The 20,908-nt window shown below is 40.4% G+C and overlaps 1 protein-coding gene across 1 annotated transcript in view; it reads right to left on the bottom strand.

Annotated features, from left to right (window-relative positions):
- The window catches only part of PTPN9 (protein tyrosine phosphatase, non-receptor type 9), a 70,631-nt gene that overhangs the window by 35,841 nt on the left and 13,882 nt on the right, over positions 1-20,908 (bottom strand). The window contains exons 2-3 of the mRNA XM_027520753.1: positions 2,892-3,035; positions 497-586 (exon numbers count right to left, since the gene is read on the bottom strand). Coding sequence (XP_027376554.1) covers positions 497-586; positions 2,892-3,035 — 234 coding nt within the window. The remainder of the gene's footprint in view (positions 1-496; positions 587-2,891; positions 3,036-20,908) is intronic.

Here is a 20,908-nt window from a genome sequence, read left to right as displayed (position 1 = left end):
TATGTTCTCTTAACTCTTCAAGTACAGAGAAATTAAATTAAACAATGGTCTATATTGGCTGCCTAGCTAATTTCCCAGGCAGGATAGTGAAGAAAAAGCAACAGGAGAAAACCATAGAATACGACCATGGTTTCCACGCTCTGCCTTAAAAGTACCACTGGACACTTACCTGAAAGGCTGTGGTCTCTAAGTGGAGAGAACTTACGTTAAATAAGGAAGGACAGGGCTCTGACACGCTGTATACAACTCCCAAAGGTCCTGACTGACCTTAATGGACCAGTGAGGAAACTTTTCTAAAACTACTAAACAACTGAGTTTCAATTTTTTCAATTATTACTAGAATAATTTTATGCCAAACTTCACAGCTGTTTTACATCTATTCCCCACTATTAAGACTCTAGATTCAGGATAAGACATCTAGGAACAAAGTCCAAAGAGAATAATAGCTACAAAAGGAAATAAAGAGATGTTACAAGAGGGTTTCATAAATACTCACTAAGATGGTGAATTTTCCACTAAGGATCTCAGAACGGAGAGGTTCCTCATGAGGTTTCAGCTTCACAATGCCCTCCTTCCTTCGTGTTTCCTAAAAATAAAACAAGATAAATTAATATAAAAATACTGTATACTTACGACAGCTTTATGTAACCACCAAATCTCACAGATAAGGGATTTTAGAAATCAGCTTATTGAAACATGAATTCCTTTGTAACCTTCCTCTAGGCCAACTGTTAGCAGAATTCTTGTCTAATGCTACCTTATCAGCCCCTCAGAGCTTAGGATCTTTCCTTTGAATGAGTGATAAGCTTAACCCTGAAGACCAATCAATATATATCAATCATTAGAGTACAAAGCTAAACTTCTTAAACATGCAGCAGCACTGATATTAAAATATGCACCTAAACTGCCTGGAAGCATATATCCTAACACCTCATCCAGGCTTAGGCTTCTTCTGTCTTAAACAGGACCCATCCCCCCACTTAGTATCCTCTGCAACAATAGCTACCATGATTTCATTTTAATTCATCTTCACAGCCACATTCTTTAAGCTCACCCTCAGCTCCCTCAACACTCATTCCATCACATTCTCATTTCCTCCCAGTCTAACCATACCACCCAGAGCTCCTGCCCCAGTGACCAGGACCTTCCAGTCACTGAATCCAGTGCGCATCTTTAGTCCTCCTTTTAATAAGGTTGACCACTCACATTCTCTTTTTCCTAAGAGATTCTCTATTTTTTATTAAAAAAAAAAAAAATACTCTCTTGGTTTTTCTATTTCTTCAGCTACTCCTTCTAAGAGTCTTTTGTGGGCTTTTTATCATTCATTTGTTCACTCATTTCACTCACTGACTCATTCATTCATTCTGCCAATATGTGTAGAGCAACTATTATGTGCCGGGCCCTGAACTAAGTGTTAAGAACACTGTGGTGAATACAACAAACTAGGTCTTTGTTCACATTCTTCCCCAATTCATCCCCAAATCAAATTCAAATGCCTGCAGAGGCAAGGCAGCAAGTGAAGATAGTATGCATGCTGGAATCACAGGAGAGTGCGTGCCTTCCCTAAACCATGAAAATTTAACTTTAACAAACACTAGTGAGAAAAAAGCAAAAAGTATGAAATGAGGTTCTGCTCTACACATATCCCTACTCCTCACTCTCTCCCCAGATGCCCACCCCCATTCTCATGGCTCCAATATTTAGCTGCAATATTCTACTGTGGTCACTCTGAAGTCTCTACTTCCAGTCCAGCCTTCTTTCCCAAACCCTAGACTCATATCCCAACTGCTTGGAGGACATGTCTATTTGGCTATCCCACTGGCACTTCAACCTTAACATGGCCAAACTGAACTCACGGCCTACTCTGTTCACATACCCATACCCCTTCAGTGTCTCTTAATTAGTAAATGCCGCCACCATTTACCACCCTGTTGCCCAACTCAGAGACCTGGAATCCACCACTCCCCTTTCCTCACACACCAATTTAAGTAACTTATTCTATCAATTTCACTTCTAGAATCTACCCACTTTTTCTCTATTCCCACTAACACTATGCTTAATGACATGACAATCGTTTCCTAATAAGTACAGCAGCCTTCTAATGGATCTGTCTCCGCTATAGCCTTTCTGATCCATCCTCTAAAGCACAGTGAAAAAAATCTTTCCAGAAAGCATGTTTGATCAACACATTTTACTGTTTATACTGTCAATGAATGTCTCTGCCCTTAAGAAAAAGCAGATACTCTCTGATCTGGCCTTGTTTACCTCTGTTGCTCAATCTCCTGCCATACTCCCACCCCTACTGAGCATTTCCGCTCAGCTCAATTTCCCTCTTGCCACTAGGCATCTGAACTTGCTGTTCTCTCTGCCATACTCCCCCACTGTCCGATTCCTACTCACTCTTCTTACTTTAGAAGTCATTTCCTTCAGGAAAGCTTCCTTGAGTCTCCTAACTAAATTTTCTTTCCACGGAACACAGTTTTGTCCTATCATAGCTTTTCTGTAATCATTTGCTTACTCTCTCTTTCTAAACAGTAATCTCTGCATCTAGAACATAGTAGGTATATAATAAATAACTGTTGAATAAATGAATATTGAACAAGATGATCCATAAAATGGGTGTAAGTGAGCTTTAGTCTTAAACTCATAAACTAATCCCAGTGCCTCTTATCCCCCTCTCCTTTTTTTTTTTTTAAATTTATTTAGGGAGAGTCTAAATATCTTCAGAAGGATTTTCTGACTTCAAGGTAGGGCTCTTGGATACTGCTCCACTTCTTCTTTTTTTTTTTTTATGGGAGTGGGGAGAAACACCATGTGTACAGACTGGCAGAGACAACAGCAACATAAACAGCCCCAGTGGCACACAGCAAGTCCATCTCTGAGCTACGTACTCTGTAGGAGTGAAACAACTCAATAGCACGAAGCACATCAAACTTCCGGGCCATGAGGAATTTGACGGCCACATTCCAAGAGAGGGGGGATACGTTGTACTGAACTGTCCACTTGTTAATCTCTTCAAGAAACTGCTTGGTGGCCTGTTTGAAAAAGAAAATAAAGAGTAATTATCAGAGAATATATTTACAGAAACAAAAAAATAAACAAGAAAAAAAAAAAAACCTTTCTCCAAGCCCAAGCAAGTTTGAACCCCAAGGCAGCAGGGAAAAACAAAAGTTGGAAACAGATCTGAAATCAGAAATGATTACAATTCATACAATTCAATGAGGCCAGAAGCCAGAGCCAGTTTCAGAGAGCAGGGCTTACTTAGCACAAGGATATATGAAGAAATAATGAGGGGGGAGAGCAAAGTTCCCAAATAAGATGCAAATTACTGGCCCCAAAGCAAAAAAATAAGCAGAGTTTTTTTTTGTTTGTTTGTTTTTAAGGCTAAAAAAGAAGTAAAGGGCCCCTCTGAAGGGTTACTGCATAATGCACAGGGCAGTAACGCAGTCTCAGCTGCTGTTTTGGTCCCGTAAGCTGGTCACACACAGTAAAACAATTAGAAAATGGTTTTGGCTTTGGAATTAGCAATACTGTTGAGAGCAGCAAAACGATTACGAAGAATTTAATGAATCTAAAGGCCAACTGCTCTTTGCACTGACTGACCTCACAGGACCTCTCTGTGCTTCATACAGCAGCCCTCAAAGCTGGACACTAGTGGCCACAGGGTCATTAGCAGCTCCTCTGGATAGCGGTTGGAGGGAGGGGAGTGAAGGTGGAGGGCCTGCTACTGGGGGAAGGGTGGGAAAGTTTCATTCTCATGGTTTAATCCCAAACCGACAGGATGCCTACCTCCATAATTGTTGCTGTTTTTTAATCCACGTTCTTTTATCCTGCCTCACCCTACTTCTCCTTATGTTTTAACCAGTCTCTGCTCTAGCCAAACCACCCTTCTTTTCTTCATTTTAGAACAGGATTTACATCAGGATTTTTTGGCTTGCATATTTTAAATTGCCAAACACTTCCTACATTGCTGTTTGGTCCCTTCCAACCAGAAACTTCTCTCACATATGGATCCAAAATGTGATCAACTTGATGAGAATTCTGAGATTTAATTGATCAATCAACCCCACAGTTAAGATGTATTAATTAAACTATTATGCATTTAACTATTTGTTAACACCTAAAGGCCAACTGTTGTGCTACATATAAGGAATGCAAAAATGAGGTTTGTTTCAAGAGGTATAAGACCAACCTACTATGTGACCATGGTCTCTAATTTTTCAGTTCAAAAATAGGGGAGAAAGGGTAACAGCAATGACCTGTTCAGAGTCTTGGCAACAAGTTCTACCTTGCAAATACAATCCAAATTGCTACATACGTGTTTAAACAAATAGCAAACTAGAGTCCCGGAAGAGTCAGCAATAGCTCATACCACAGCCCCCATTTCTAGGAAAGGAAAAAGGCACTTTACAAAGTGGAGCAAAATCTAAGAGGCCTGGGGCTGCATCTGAGCTTTAGAACCCTGCAGCTGAGGCAATATACCTCACATCAGCTAGAAAAGGAGGAAACCAGCAAAACTAATCAGACAAAGTGCATAAATAGAAAGAGCCAAGAAATAAAGGCTATGAAGAAAAGCTTTTACAATCACTTTGGCTCAGAACCACTTGAAGTCAGACCAGAGAAATGAGTCTCAGAGAAGACAATAGGACAAACTTAGAATGCTCCACCAGAAAACAGTTGGAGTTGCCTCTGTGGGATGAGTGGTCAGCATCAGAATGAGGAAAGACGGAAGAGAAACTGGAGCATAAAGATCCCAGAGACAAAACTTCAGGAAAACTGGAAGGTTCCAGGAGATTTTGTAAAGGCTATTTGTTTAACATATCATCTTTTAAAGCCAGCACTTCTGGACGTCTCCAAAGCTGCCTGTAGAATAAAACACCAGAATAACAGAATATATTTTTCCTCCTTTTCTAATAAAAACAATAAACAGATAAATCAATATCCAAGTAGGAGGGGAAAATATAGTTAGATGACCAGGAGGTAATATGAATCACCTGTTAGGATGATTGTTTTTTATTTCTTATATCCCAATGAACTGACTCATTGGAAAAGACCCTGATGGTGAGAAAGACTAAGCCCAAGAGGAGAAGGGGACGACAGAGGATGAGATGGTTGTATGGCATCACCAACTCAATGGACATGAGTTTGAGCAAACTCCGGGAGACAGAGATGGACAGAGAAGCCTGGCACGCTGCAGTTCACGCGAAGAGTCGCCAAGAGTTGGACATGACCTAGTAACTGAACAACAACAACAACAAGAGACAAGGTTTCACACACCTCCTTCAAGGTACATACTGGCTTCCTTCTTATTAGACTAAGTTCCTTCAGGTTCTTGATGTCGTGTAGCTCCCAAGAGCTGCTGCCTTGAGCTGACCTCTGTTCCCTGCTGGTCAGGATGTTATTCTTGGCTTTAAGCACGGGAACAATTCCTCCAGATTTGGCCTGACTAGGCTTTGCATGAAGAGAGTCCAGTGTCCGATAAACAGAGATGTGGTATTCACAGATACAAATACACACATACACCACCTGTTATGTTCAGCCTCGGATTCACTCTCCTGTATCCCCACTCCTCTGGAGGAAGAGATGAACCTCTTACAGAAGCTAGAAAGGATGACCTTTCAACAACAGCCTCTCTCCAAACAGTTAATCAGATCTTTAACAGCATCTCTCCAGATAGTTATCAGATCTCTTCCTCTGTTTAAACAAGGATTTGGCACAACCACTAAGGATAGACTAATTTGTGGTTCTGTTTGTTACCAGAAAAACAAGACCCAGATATTTTAATGAGCAGTACACTCTTCAGAAGGGATCACTGAAATTCCAGAAATTAATACTCAGTATATTTCCTGGTGAAAGAATGAACTAACCAAAAGGTCAATCACAGCTTACAAAATACTTCAGCTCAAGGTCAATGGTTTGAATCTATCTAGGCTTATAAGTAACCACAAGTTGTTAACATCTGGCGACTAAGGAGTGGTCACAGTTCAAACAGCCTTGGTCTTCCTCTGGGAAAAGGTCTGAACTGATGTGCAGAAAAACTAACCTTACCACTTATAACCTTCCTCAATCAACTTGTTCAGCATAGGCAAATTTGTTTCAGCATAGTCAAAGCTTATTGTAGGGGAATTCCCTGGTGGTCCAGTGGCTGGGATTTCGTGTTCCCAGTGCAAGAGGCCTTAGGTTCAATCTTTGGTTGGGGAGCTAGATGCCACATATTGCAATTAAGACCTGGTAGAGCCAAATTTTTTAAAAAAGCTTACTGTAATTATATACTTCTCTCTGAGTCTCTATTTCCTCATGAAAGGATAAAGCTTGAATAAGACAATGGATAGGAAGCATTCACCACAGTACCTGGTCCTTGATAGGTAGTCTCTGAATGGGTGTTCATTCTTTTTTTTCTTACTCCAGTCATTTCACACTGAAACTTCTTTCAACAGAGATAGAGCTCCTCAAAATCAAGTAACCACTGTTGCTTCTCGTTAGCCTGCAGCAATTCAATCTCTCTAATCCTTTTTATCCAAAAGCATAAATTTAAATTGGAAATTTCCAATACGTGTTCAACTGCAAGACAAAAGTCTTGAAAGGAGCAACTTATCCTCATTCAGGGCTCTGTGACAACATAGAAAAAGCCAGATCCAGAGGTATTTATACCCTTGCTCCCAACTCTAAATGCTTTTGTCCCTACACTGGCAGCTCTGGAGATTAACACTGCCATCCTGAGCACAAATCCTTTTCAACAGCATCAAACTGACTTGAGAGTATTTCTCATCATAATACAGGAACAACTTTGTGCAGGGCAAACACGTGCACTGAAGCAAAAAAAAAAAAAAAAAGGCATTGAATACCTAAATAAGAAAAGTGATTCAATATAAGACCCAGTGTCTGCCTTTCACCAATTGTGAGGTTACCTCTGTATTTTGGCAAATATGCCATTTTCCCATTAATTTCAGTGACAAACGCATTAGTAAATTTACCTTCCTCTTTTGCCTGTTTTCCCACCTTTCCTTCATTGTGAATTGTCTGTTAATCCCTTTAGTCCATATAAATCTGCCAGGAAACAGAATCTGAACTAAAATACACTAGATTGCTTTAATGCAACAAGGTGAAGCCTGTTGAATTTTCAAACTAAAAACTACCATCTTCCCTTTAGCCCTCTGTTATTGTGTCAAACAGGGAAATAAACCTAGTCTCTTTGAATTAGTATTTACTGGTTACTCTCAAATACTTTCATTTTATCAGGAAAATTTTGCCTTTTCTTAAAATGTGATTTTAAAAGAGCCAGTGTTGCCTTAAACAGGGTTTTACTGCTTCTTGAAAGGAAAAAGTTCTAAGAACAACTTCTGATTTTATCATGTTATGAAATAAGGTAATAAAGAAAATCTGCAAAAAAAGGGAAAAGGTCAATCAAAATCCAGCTGTTCTCATGTATTTAATAATTTAAAAGTTAAAATCAACAGAAAAATACTACTAAATATATATACTTTTTTAAGTTTATGTCCCTACAACCACCTCACTCTGCCCCCCCACCCCCTAACACACACACACATTTTGGGGAGAGGCAAGAAGAAAGTATACACTGTGTTGGTTCAGAGACTTGTTTCCTCCCTGGCAACCTTCCATGACTAGTAGCAGTAGCATCTCTCTTCAAGGCAACAGCACAGCAGAGCTCTTTCAGGCATCCACTCATGTGGTCACTCAAGCATTTACAAGTATTTGCTGAGGAACTACTTTGTGCTAGGGGCTTCCCTCATAGCTCAGTCAGTAAAGAGTCTGACTGCAATGCAGGAGACCTGGGTCGGGATTCCTGGGTCTGGAAGATCCCCTGGAGAAGGAAATGGCAACCCACTCCAGTATTCTTGCCTGGAGAATCCCATGGACAGTGGAGCCTGGTAGGCTACAGTATCTAAGTCGCAAGAGTCAGACATGACTGAGCGACTAAGCACACACACACACACACACACACACACACTTTGTGCTAAGCAGTACAGTAGCTGTTCAGACATAACTCAGAGAGAAAAAGACCCATTCTGAGCAGGTTACAATCATTTAAACACGGAGACATGCATAGGTCAGCATCACACAGTTTAAGTTCTAAGATGTATGAACAGAGTACTGTGGGATTCAAACTCTCAGGAAAATTAAAAATAAATCTTTTTAAAAGAGTGCCTTGAAGGATGAGTAAAACTTTGCCAGGAAGAGATAAGAATTCTCATTAGAGAAAACAAAATGTGTGTAAAAGTGGACTTCCCTGGTGGTTCAGAGGCTAAGACTGCACTCCCAGTGCAGGGGACCCAGGTTCAATCCCTGGTCAGGGGACTAGAGCCCACATGCCACAGCTAAGAATATGCATGCTGCAACTAAAAACCCCAAATGCTGCAGCAAAAACCAAAGATCCCACATGTCTCAACTAAGACCTGGTGCAGCCAGGTAAATAAAAATAAATATTTTTTTAAAATACAGTATTTTTTAAAAAAGAAAAGCAAGGCTTTTTTTTTTTTTTTTTTTTAATGTGTAAAGGCTGAGTCATGATGGAATGGGGGTTACTGGGGGATACAGTGTAGCCGTGTGCCCAGTGTATATGACAGAGATTGGCAGAAGATGAGCTGACAGGGAGGCTGAGCCACACAGGAAAGGTCCGTAATTCTATACCCATGAAGGATTCAACAGAGACCTTTAAGAGAAGGGATGAAATAAGTTTAGTTCTCCTCTCCCAGCTAAAAATGACTCTTCCAGCAGTGGGGAAGCCAGACAGAAGGAAAAAACTGCAGTAGGGAGGGAAGTTCTGTTAAGTCAAGGATTGTGCTCACTCAGTTGTGTCCAACTCTTTGGACCCCATGGACTGTAGCCCCCCAGGCTCCTCTTCCATGAGATTTCCCAGGCAAGAAGACTGCAGTGGGTTGCCATTTCCTCCTTGAGGGGATCTTCCCAACCCAAGGATGGAACCCACATCTGTGGCTCCCACACTGGCAGGTGGATTCTTTACCACTGAGCCACCTGGGAAGCCGAAGTCAAGGATCATATTTATTTTTATTCACTTAGCTCCTAGCACTGTGCCTGGCATAAATAAACATCTCTAATAATATCTAATAAATATGTATGAATGAGTAATGAACAAAAGAACTCTAAACAATATTAACATTTAGAGGGCAGAGGAGGAAGAACCAAGGAACTTTTAAGATTCACTTTTAGAAGTACAAATGACCACTGAGTATCAAATGTGAATGAAAAAACAAGAGTTGTGAAATATCCCCTACACACAAACATACACAATTACCTACAGACTCAGATGGTTTTTATGCTATATTCTATTAAAGCTTCATGGTACAGATAATGCTCTTGTTGTAGAAACACCAATATAATAGAGAACAAATACATCATAACCAAAGAAAACTCTTCCCAGGAATGAAAAGACAGTTTAACATAAGGACATCTACCAGAGCAATTTTCTATATAAACAGATACTAATGGAGAAAAAGCATATAACCTTCTTAAGAGATGGAGAAAATGCACCGTATAAAATTCAACACCCATTATGATTTTTTTTTTTAAACTGAGCAAACTTCCCTCGAGGGATAGAGGGATCAACTGCTGAGCTCATGTGCTGCAACGACTGAAGCCCACGAGCCTAGAGCTCGCTCCACAACGAAGGAAACCAGCACCATGAGAAGCCAGCACGCCTCAGCCAGAGGAAGCCCAAGGGCAACAAAGACCCAGCGCAGTCATGAATAAATACATAAAGAGTTAAAATAATTCTTGAAAAAAAAAGAGAAACCTGACTCATAGAGACAGGACTTTTAAGAAGAGAATACAATCCAAAAATAATCTTAAGTATATGCAGAATTTGTATACATAATCCTTGTGTATATGATACAAATGATATGTCAATTAATATGAAAAGTGTATTATATGAATCTGTTCATACATGCATAAAGTATTTGTAGCAGAATACAACAGAAAAAAAAAACTGATAATATTGATCATCTCTGAGGAGAGGAAATGAACTGAGACTAGGAAATAAGGTAAACTATAAACTTTCACATCTTTTAAACTACATCTGGATTGAATCCAGGTCTTCCGTGTTGCAGGCAGATTCTTTACCATGTAGCCACCAGGGAAGTCCAACCTAGTCAAAAAGTAAATAAAATTTATAGATATTAAAAGATAAATAAAAAGGGATACCATTTTCTTCTGTCAACTGATGACAGTTTGCAAGACTGACATATATAGTATTGACAAGAATATGGGGGAATTCCTTGGTGGCCAGTGATAGAACTTGGTGCTTTCACTGTGGGGACCTGGGTTCAATTCCTGGTCTGGGAACTAAGACCCAGCAAGTGGCAAAGGGCAGCCAAAAAAAAAAAAAAAGAGAGAGAGAATGTAAGAAATGAATGCTTTCACACAATGTGGCAACTATATAATTTATAACACTTTTTTAAAAAATCAATTTGGCACTTATCTAGCATAGTTCTAAATGTGCAAATCTTATGACCCACACAACCACTTCCAGGAATCCACTGTACAGAAATATAAACATGAATTGTAAAAGACAAATACACACCCAGAGTTGTTTCTAATATTTTGCCATTAGAAATAATGCTGCAATGAATACCAGACAAACGTTTATTTACTGCAGCACTGTGTCTAATGACAAAATGTTAGAAATAACCTAAATGACCAATAAATAAGGTCATGAATAAATTATGGAACGTTCACACACAGGACCACCACATACCCAAAGTACATCAGTTTTCTGTTAAAAACACTGAGACACCACAAACATGGCATCAATCTGTAAAACACAGAACCAAACACCTTTTATCCTTTTGTTCCATGCTAATACTTTTCTTTCAGAAAAAAAAAAGGAAAAATATATATGAATTTCAAATCGATCCAAAATAGTTCTATTTGTTTACTTAAATTACTACCAATGTTACTTAAATTATACTATAATTACTGCCACCAAAAACTTTCTTAAAATGAAAAAAAGATCCTCCAATGGCAGCCTGACCAAATTCCTAACCAAAAATTCCTAACCAAAAAAAAAACATGGTTAGAAATGAAAACCAAATCTGTGCAGCCATTCCAAACTATAAGTGGTCCTCATTTTAAATGCAATAACTGAACTTTTCATTTATTTTTTAAAAAGAAAAATACATAACTTTTTCCCATAGAAAAGTGAACTTACCACAGATCAATTAACCAAGTAAAAAGCTGTTAACATCTCAGTGATTTATCAAAAAGTGGAAACAGTGACAGATTTTATTTTATTGGGCTCCAAATTCACTTCAGACAGTGACTGCAGCCACAAAATTAAAAGACACTTGCTCCTTGGAAGAAAAGATATGACAAACCTAGACAGTGTATTAAAAAGCAGAGATATCACTTTGCTGACAAAGGTCCCTACAGTCAAAGCTATGATTTTTCCAGTATGTACAGATGTGGGAGTTGGACCATAAAGAAGACTGAGCGCCAAAGAATTGATGCTTCTGAACTGTGGTGCTGGAGAAGACTCTTGAGAGTCCCTTGGACAGCAAGGAGATCAAATCAGTCAATCCTAAAGGAAATCAACCCTGAATATTCACCGGAAGAACTGATGCTGAATCTGAAGCTCCAATCCTTTGGCCACATGATGCAAAGTGCAGACTCATTGGAAAAGACCCTGATGCTGGGAAGACTGAGGGCAGGAGGAGAAGATGGCAACAGAGAATGAGATGTTTGGACGGCATCATAGACTCAATGGACATGAGTTTGAACAAACTCAAGCAGATAGCAAAGGACAGGGAAGCCTGGCATGCTACAGTTCACGGGGTTGCAAAGAGTCGGACACAACTTAGAGACTGAACAACAACTCCTAGTCTACCTCCCACTGGGGTCAGCTCTAGGATCATTCTTACAGCAGTTGAAAAATACAAGAAGGCAATAGAGGTGGTGCCTGCAATCAGATCTGCTTCACTTTCTTTTGTAAGTACTCACAATGCACTCAAGTCTGATTTCTATTCACTTTTGCTTCATTGTCCTCATTTATTTTCTCTATTTCAATGGATCAAACTTTAAAAAAATTAATTTCACTTTCATTCGTTTTTTATTTTTAATGCTTTCTTTGAAAAAGTCAGAGCAACTATGGGATATTTTAATGTCTCTAAATTTTGATTCCTTGGGCCTTAGCTATAAGAAATTCTGTATTTCACACTTCCTAATATATAAAACATGACATACAATTCTTAAATCCACATATTCAAATAGATAGACATTTCTACCTTTCAGTGGTTCCCCAGTTTTCTCTAGCAATATACTAAATACAAAGCTTCTTCAGAGAAGAGATAGTAAATGTAATTTGTTTATAAAAGATAAATCATTAATAGCAATCTGGAGAACAGTAATTCAGGAACTCACAACCAGTGACTTAAAAACACTTAGAATCTTGCACAGTGGATATTCAAATTTTTTCTTACTTTTTTTTCTTGGCCATGGCATGCAGGATCTTAGTTCTCCCACCAGGGATTGAACCTGTGCCCCCTACAGGATGCACAGAGTCTTAACTGATGGACCGCCAGGAAGTCCTGAAATTTTCCTTACTTTAAAGATATCCCCATATCAGCAGTTGTCTCTATTCTGGTATCCATGTGTTAAACTATATAAAATCTCTTTCTTGGGACTCCCCTGGTAGTTCAGCAGTTAAGAATCCTCTTTGCAATGCAGGGGATGTGGGTTTGATCCCTGGATAGGAAACTAAGATCCTACATGCTGCATGGTGCGACCAAAATAATTAATTATTAAAAAATCTCTTTCTTTCACTCATTAAGAGACCAAGGAAACCTCAGATTCAAAGGCCTACAAATCCCATCAAAAATGCTAAGTCCAGATAACCAGGAAAGAGGGCTTAACACCATCCTCCTGATAAAACCACATGGGACTGGTTCTGAAATTCAGACTCTTCCATCTACTAATCAAGCATTGTGCAAGAACCAAAAAGAATAAAAACTAATTGCTATTATAGGATTAACATCACAATGGGAACTGAATAGCAAGAAACCTAAAGTAGGGCTGACCAAACAAAGCTTCCCATAAGAGTCCAAAGCTTCAAGCAATACTGAAGAACCAGAGCTAATTGAGTTATTAAACATGAAAAGCTCCTCAACCTTAGTAACTTCCTACCAGAAGAAGTGAAGTCCTAGGGTTTATCAGCACTCCAACAGTCAAGCATGAAGGCCTCAGACCAGGAATAGCTGTTCACCAATTCCTGATGAACAAGAAATGCTCTATTCTTTTCAAAGTGCTCTTTCTGTCTCCCCTGGCTCATGGTCCCCTTCATAAGTAGAGAGCACTGGTCACACATTACACTAAAGAAGGCAGTTCAATCCATTCCTTTTTGTACAGCAAGACTCCGCCCCTCCCTGTTCACATAGGCCAAAGAGTGTGGTCCAGCAAGAAGCAACCGCTTGAGAAGCATTTAACACGCACCAAAGAAGGAGCGTGCGTACAGCGTGTGTGTGCTCAGCTGCTCCAGCTGTGTCCGACTCTTTATGACCCTATGAATGGCAGCCTGCCGGGATCCTCCGTCCATGGGATTCTCCAGGCAAGAATATTGGAGTAAGTTGCCATGCCCTCCTCCAGGGGATCTTCCTGACCCAGCGATTGAACTCCTACATCGCCTGCATTGGCAGGCAGGTTCTTTACCACTAGCACCACCCAGGAAGCCTGGAATATATCATATTCAACCACTTAAAGAAATCAAAGCACATAGAGCCTAAGGAAGCTGTTCAAGGTCACTCAACTAATAAATGGCATAGCTGAGGTTTTGAGGCTTGAATTCAAAATTTTTCAAATCCTACAGTCTTTCTACCCACTAAGTGGCCTTGAGAAATACTGGATACACATCATTCATCTCATCAACATACATATTGTATCAGCAGTTCCCAACCTTTTTGATACCAGGGACCGGTTTTGTGGAAGACAAGTGTTCACCTCCTGCTATGTGGCCTGGTTCCTAACAGGCCACAGACCAGTACTGGCTGGGACATTACCTGAAATATATATTATGACATACATAGTATGTCGTGTGTTTGTCTATGCACAAAATTACTCTGGAAGGATATATAATAAACTGGTAACACTGCTTGTCTCAGAGGAGAATTAGGTGGCTGAGAGATATGGCAAGAGGGAGGATATTTACCAAATTCTTCTCTGTACCTTTTTAAGTTTAAATCACGTGACTACATTATCTACCCCCAAAATAGAATATATTAATTTTATATAGTCTTTAACTAAAATATATATAATAAGGTTATCTGAACACAATGCCACCAAATGATGAGTTTGTTGATAGTCTATCAGTCTTCCTATCAAGGCCAAAGATGATGAGTTAGTGAGCTCTACAAAGGGATAAAGGATTATAGCTGCTTTTTGGAACCTTCAGGACTAAACAGAAGAACTGACTCACTGAAAAAGACTCTGATGCTAGGAAAGATTGAAGGCAAAGGAGAAGCGGGTGGAAGAGAATGAGATGGTTAGATAGCAATACCAGCTCAAGGGACGGGACTTTGAGCAAACTCCAAGAGATAGTGGAGGAGAGAGGAGCCTAGTGTGCTACAGCCCATGGGGCTGCAAAAGTCGGACACAACTTAGCGACTAAACAACAACAAGCCCTAAACAGGATGTTCCAAGGCACTGCAGAATTGTGCCACGTTCGCTTTCCTGATGGAGGTCTTTGCCAAAAGCATGTTTACTAAACACAAGCTGGCATCTCTCCTCTCAGGCTTATAAATACCATTCTCCAGACAACAGTTATCAAAGAGGATGAAGAACTCCCAGAGACAATGGAGGAAATAATTCAACAAGAAAATAAAGAAGCAAACATTTCTGAATTGTCATAGGAAAAAATTCATGTCCAGAGGTACAGGGGCAGAAGAATATAACACAGGCAAGAAACACAGGAAAAACAAAACAAAACAAAACAGAAATCTGGAGAATAAACAGGAAGCTCCTCACCATCAACAAGAGCAAAGCCATCCATGTTTCCAGGGGGAAACAGGGGTTGTGGGGACTGGGGGTGAGCATATAATTGGTCACTCTCCATAAGAACAAACCCAAAGGCAGCGTGCCAACTGCTACCCATTCCAGCTGGTTAATAAGAGGGTGAACTACACAACCAGAAGAACCTGGAATGTATTTCTAGAGGAAAAAAAAAATCCAAAGGATTTGTGGAACCCAGGCGATGGGGGAGGCCTTTAGTAACAATTCTCTCTTCTTTCAATTGCTGGCTGAGACATCAGAGAAGAAAGGAGGATGTGAATGACTATCAGTAAATCAGATATGCCAGATCCTGCTGGAACATTCTTCTCCTTTCCCTCCTCCCAACCCTGGCTTACTTCTATTCACCCTTTATTTGTTGTTTGTGTTCAGTTGCTCAGTCGTGTCCAACTCTTTGCGACCCCATGGACTGCAGCACACCAGGCTTCCCTGTCCTTCACCACCCCCCAGAGCTTACTCAAACTCATGTCCATTGAGTCGGTGATGCTATCCAACCATCTCATCCTCTGTTGTCCCCTTCTCCTCCCACCTTCAATCTTTCCCATCATCAGGGTCTTTTCTAATGTGTCAGTCTAAATCCCACTTCTTCATCCTGGAAGTCTTCACTGTCTTCCACCCAGGCACACAGTATTATAAAAGCTATTGTCTACCTGCTCCTGTTGGCCTGTAAGTTTAGGGAGGTGAAAGGGCCCAGTCTCGCATGCTCACAGATGCATACGCAACACCAAGCACATTGCATGGCACCATTCTGATGAGTGAACGTACGAATGATGATGGGCTCTCAGCTTGCTAAAAGAGTGGTGTTGACAAGTAGTAGGAAGAATATATTCGTCTGAATGCTTGCTGATCTGATTATGAGAGTTTAAAACTGAAAACTGAGTGAGAAAAATTCCTGGATAAAACTGGCAAAGAATACCAGGAATGACATAAGAAAAGCAATGAGAGAGTAAACTATGAAGTCACAAAAGAAAATATCTGAAAATTAAACTGCCACTATCCTAAGACATCTAGGGAACTTCCTGGTGGTCCAGTGGTTAGGACCTCATGCTTCCACTGCAGAGGGCAGTTCAGTCCTTCAGTGGGGAATTGAGATCCTGCAAGCCATGCAGAGCAACCAGAAAATAAATAAATAAAATAAAAAGGACTGAAGAAAAGAGAAAATGCAAAGGAATAAAGGAGGTTTATTATTTTTTTAAAAAAGACATCTATAAGAGAGATGTCCAAAATAAGTTAAAGTTTACAAATTTTATGAAGTAAGACATGGTTCCTACCCATGAAAATCTGAGTATAATGAATTTGTGAATGCTGTATGCCAATGGATGGGCAAATCTCACTCAAATCTTTTTTCTATATGTAATTTATTTATCTCTGGCTGTGCTGGGTCTTTACTGCTACGTAGGCTTTTCTCTAGTTGCAGTGAGTGAGCTGCGGCTACTCTTTAGCTCCAGTGCATGGGCTTCTAATTGTGGCAGCTTCTCTTGTTGCAGAGCACGGGCTCTAGGGCGTGCAGGCGTCAGCGGTTGTGGCTCCTGGGCTCCAGAGTATAAGTTCAACAGTTGTGGCACACGGACTTAGTTGTTCCTTGGCATGTGGAATCTTCCCAGATCAGGGATCAAACCTGTGTCCCCTGCATCAGCAGGCAGATCGTTTACACATAAACCTAGCCCTGGCTCGATGTTTTTTTTTAAGTTGGCTTTGAGGAGTTCCCTGGTGGTCCACTGATTAGGGCTCAGTGCTTTTGCTTTCACTGCTGGGGCCCAGGTTTGATCCCTAGTCAGAAAACTAAGATCCCACAAACTAAGTGGTGAGGCCAAAAAATAAAGTGAGCTTTGAGGTTTTAGGCAGGGGAATACTGATCACCAGAAGCGATTTACTGAAAACAAGTCTTTAAAGAAAGAATACACTAGACTGAAAAGTAATGAATGTACTATTTAGCAGTGATACTCAAAAGTGACATCTTGTAGACAAGTAGTAATGGAATCACCAAGGAAGTCAGAAATGCAGACCACAGGCCTCACCACATTTAATCAGAATCCTCATGTTAACAAGATCCTAGATGATTCTTCTGTGTGATTACGTTTGAAAATCATTGATGTACAAAACAGATCTACTTTTAGCAAGGCATCTGATGAGCATTTCATGCTATCTTCGTGGACAGAAAGATTTCCTTCTATTAATTTCTGTATATTTGCCAATCAAAATGTTAAGCAGGACTCCCTGGTGGTTAAGAATCTGCCTGCCAATGCAGGGTACAGGGTTCAATCTCCAATCTGGGAAGATTCCACATGCCAAAGGGCAAATGATAAGCCCATGCACCACAACTACTGAGCCCACAAATACGAAAGCTCACATGCCTAGAGTCCGTACTCTGCAACAAGAGACGCCATCACAATGAGAAGCCTGAGCACCGCAACTAGAGACAGAAGCCTCCACTTGCAACAACTACAGAAAGCCCGCACGCAGCAACGAAGATCCAGTGCAGCCAAAAATAAGTAAATTATAAAATGTTAAATGTTAAGCAGGTGACTACTTATTTAATTCACTAATAACCCTACAAAGTGGGCATTATTATCTGTAATTTGCAGATATTCATAGTAGCAAAGATTAAATTGTTTCAAGGATTTCATATATATTAACTTATTTAATCCTCATAACTATTCTTTACTAGTGTTACCTACATTTTACATATGATGAAACTAAGGCAAAAAGGGATTAAGCTGCTTACTCATAATCACACAGAACTTATGGTACAGTTCTTAACCACTTCTTTCTACAGCCAAGTGTGCTGCCACAGTGGGGCTTATGATAAACCCTGCAGGAAACAATAAACAATTACACCCAAAGACAGTCAATTTTTTAAAAAATGAGTGGGACCTGAAGTGGGGGATTTTAAAGGATATTAAAAAAAAAAAAAAGATGTTAAAGAATTCTCTGAAAGAAGGGAGACAGATAGACTACTGTTTACTGAAAGCCTACAGTCTGCTTGCTAGCCCATGCGTCAAGCACTTTGCATCCATGTTGTTTATATTCAGCTTTTCCAATGGCAGGTATTGAGACGTTTTATGTGTGAGGAAATGGAGGCCCAGACAAGTTAAGTACTTTGCCAATTCACACAACTCCTGATGATTCAACCAAGATTCCAAAACCAAGCCTGATTGTAAAGCTCACACTCTGTTCCTTGACTTGCTCTACATCCCTCCCTGGCCTATAAATGACCTAGATAGGGGCACTGGGCCAGGCTGACCATGTAAGAGGAGAGCTAAGCTTAGACAACAAACATATTGTAAAAGAGAAAACAGATCTAAAAGATCAAAACAGGATAGAACAATGGGCTAGAGTGGTACTCAGAAGTGAAGCTTTGGGGTCAGACAAACAGGGTTGGAATACCAGGTTCTAGCACTTAGTGTTCAGAACGCAAGCAACTTACTTCTTTGAGGCTTAAAGACTCCACACCTTTAAAAAGCGAGTAATGGGACTTCCCTGGTGGTGCAGCAGGTAAGAATCCGCCCGCCAGACAGGGATTCCATCCCCGGCCGGGGAAGACTCCACGTGCCCTGGAGCAACTAAGCCCATGCACCACAACTACAGAGCCCATGCTCTGCAGCCCCTCAGCCCCAACTACTGAAGCCCCCATGCCTAAAGCCCATGCTCCGCAACGAGAGAAGCCCCTGCTTGCTGCAACTAGAGAAAGCCCTCACAAATGAAGCGGTGAAGACCCAGTACAGCCAAAACTAAAATAAATCACACAAACAAATAAAATGGGAATAACACTCCCACAGAATTGGTGTAAGAGGGAAGAAAAAGTAATATTTGTAAAGTTTTTGACTCTTAAAGCTCAACAAGTGGTAGTGAACATTAAATCTAACAAAATGATATTTAAGGATAAAGGCAAGAAAATAAATTTTAGAAGCATCAGATGAAATTTAACAGAAGCTCATAAGAAAAGACTTAGGAATCTTAGTTGACTTGAATCTCTTAGTCAACAGTTTACTAAAACTGCCAAAAACTGTTTTGAATTTGGAGCACATTACAGAAGCGTGGTGCCCAAAACAAGGGGGCCTATCAGACATTGTTTGTAATACTGTCTTCAGTTCAGATGCTAAACTTTAAGATGGTCACTGGCAAATAAAAATCAGTCCAAGAAAAGATCAGAGTGGTGAGATGCTTTGAAAATGTAATAGCTAGTTCCTTCTTTTTTGGTTTTATATTCCCTCCCACTTCACACAATGAAGCTACCCTCTCAACTGCTTCCATTCCCTAATAACTAGCACATCACCCCCATATATCTCCTCCCCCTATCTTCATCTCCATCCCCCTCTCCTCTCTCTCACACCCCTCAGGCTCAGTTTTGCCAATGTCAAATGGATCTAACAGGGCTGATTTGACAATTTCTAATCCAACACTTTAGGATTCAGCACCTCAGATCTGTGGCTAACCTGGCCCTGGCCTGCATATTAGACCAGCTGTTGCTTATCGACACCAAATTTAACTGGCCCAGTTTTCTTCCTATGGCCAAGCCTTAGGTTACTGAATCTTGACTGTCACACATTGAAGAAACTGGGACCATGACCTCAAATGAAATCTGGCTGGGAGACTGCAAATTAGGCAATGTCAGTCATCCACTCATCTCAAACTTGCTGGATTAATACTTCCAAATCCAAGGAGGCCTCTCACTAACTAAAGGACAAACTTATTCACATTCATAAAACAATACAAGCAGATCAGTTTATTGTACCGAAGAGGCCTACAAAGAATGAAGCCTGGAAAAGCTGCCTACAATCTGGCCGTCCTCACTGCAATGTTCCATTTTCAACTCCAAACATAACTAGCTCAGCTCCTGTACAGGACCCAGACAGGAAAATCTGGTAACTCCTAGGTCCAGATTCTCAGGGTAACTGACACTGAAGTAACACAAGCTTCTTATGGACTGGCCCTGTCAAAGCTGGCAGGTTTTTCCTGGCTAAATCTGAACAGCCTGTGTCTTCTTTCATTCAATACTTCCTTGGAAGCTGAGCATCTCTCTAGGGAATGCCATCTGCAGTGGACATCAGGTGTCTCAATGCCTTGTTTTGCAGACATCCTGGTTCCCTTTCTACTTCTCAAGTAGTAAGGCTCTGCTCTTTCTTTGGATCGGATCGTGGTAAATGCTAGTCTTTGGAACAACACAGTTCTAGTACAGAATGAGATGATTCCTGCAGCTTTCAGCCAGTTCAGACAATACCTGGAGTTCCAGAGCAATTTGTAAGCAATTTGTAAATCTTCCCTTTCCAAAGTGAACTGAAATGTTTAAACTCAGTTCTAAATGATTCCCCAACCAGCGCGACAGCACCCTAGTTATTTTCTGGACTACTAGTTCTCCAACTTGAGCATGCATTTGGAGACTTGTTAAAATACACACTGTTAGACCTCAGCCCTAGAGTTCCTGACTCAGTAGGTCTGGGATAAGACGTGAATATTTGCATTTTTAACAAGCTCCCAAGGCAAGCCTATGCCGCTGATCTGGAGACTACACGTTGAGAACCAGAGCTCTAGATCAACAATATTTCAAGTCATTCCCAGAACTGTACTGGAAATGGGGCAGGGGGAGGAGACGAGAACGCTATACATACAGGGTCCATTCATACCATGACACTCAGAACTTTGTTCCTCACAGAAAACTCCTTATTTTCCTACAGAGTAGAAGTGAACTGGGATCTCACAGGTGAAATATTCAGGCGTTTAAACACATGACAATTCACATTCTAACAAATCATTAACATACATACACCCAGAAACAATAAATGGTACTTATATAAGAGATTCTAGGCTTAAGATCAGGAGCCAAGGAGGAGCAGAAGTAACACCTATTCTCTTTCCTTTGACTCACCAGCTGCGTTAT

Source organism: Bos indicus x Bos taurus, chromosome 21, assembly GCF_003369695.1.
Source record: "Bos indicus x Bos taurus breed Angus x Brahman F1 hybrid chromosome 21, Bos_hybrid_MaternalHap_v2.0, whole genome shotgun sequence".
Lineage (NCBI taxonomy): Eukaryota > Metazoa > Chordata > Mammalia > Artiodactyla > Bovidae > Bos > Bos indicus x Bos taurus.
Note: the sequence above shows the minus strand (reverse complement) of the source record. Positions and strands in the feature narration are given on the sequence as shown.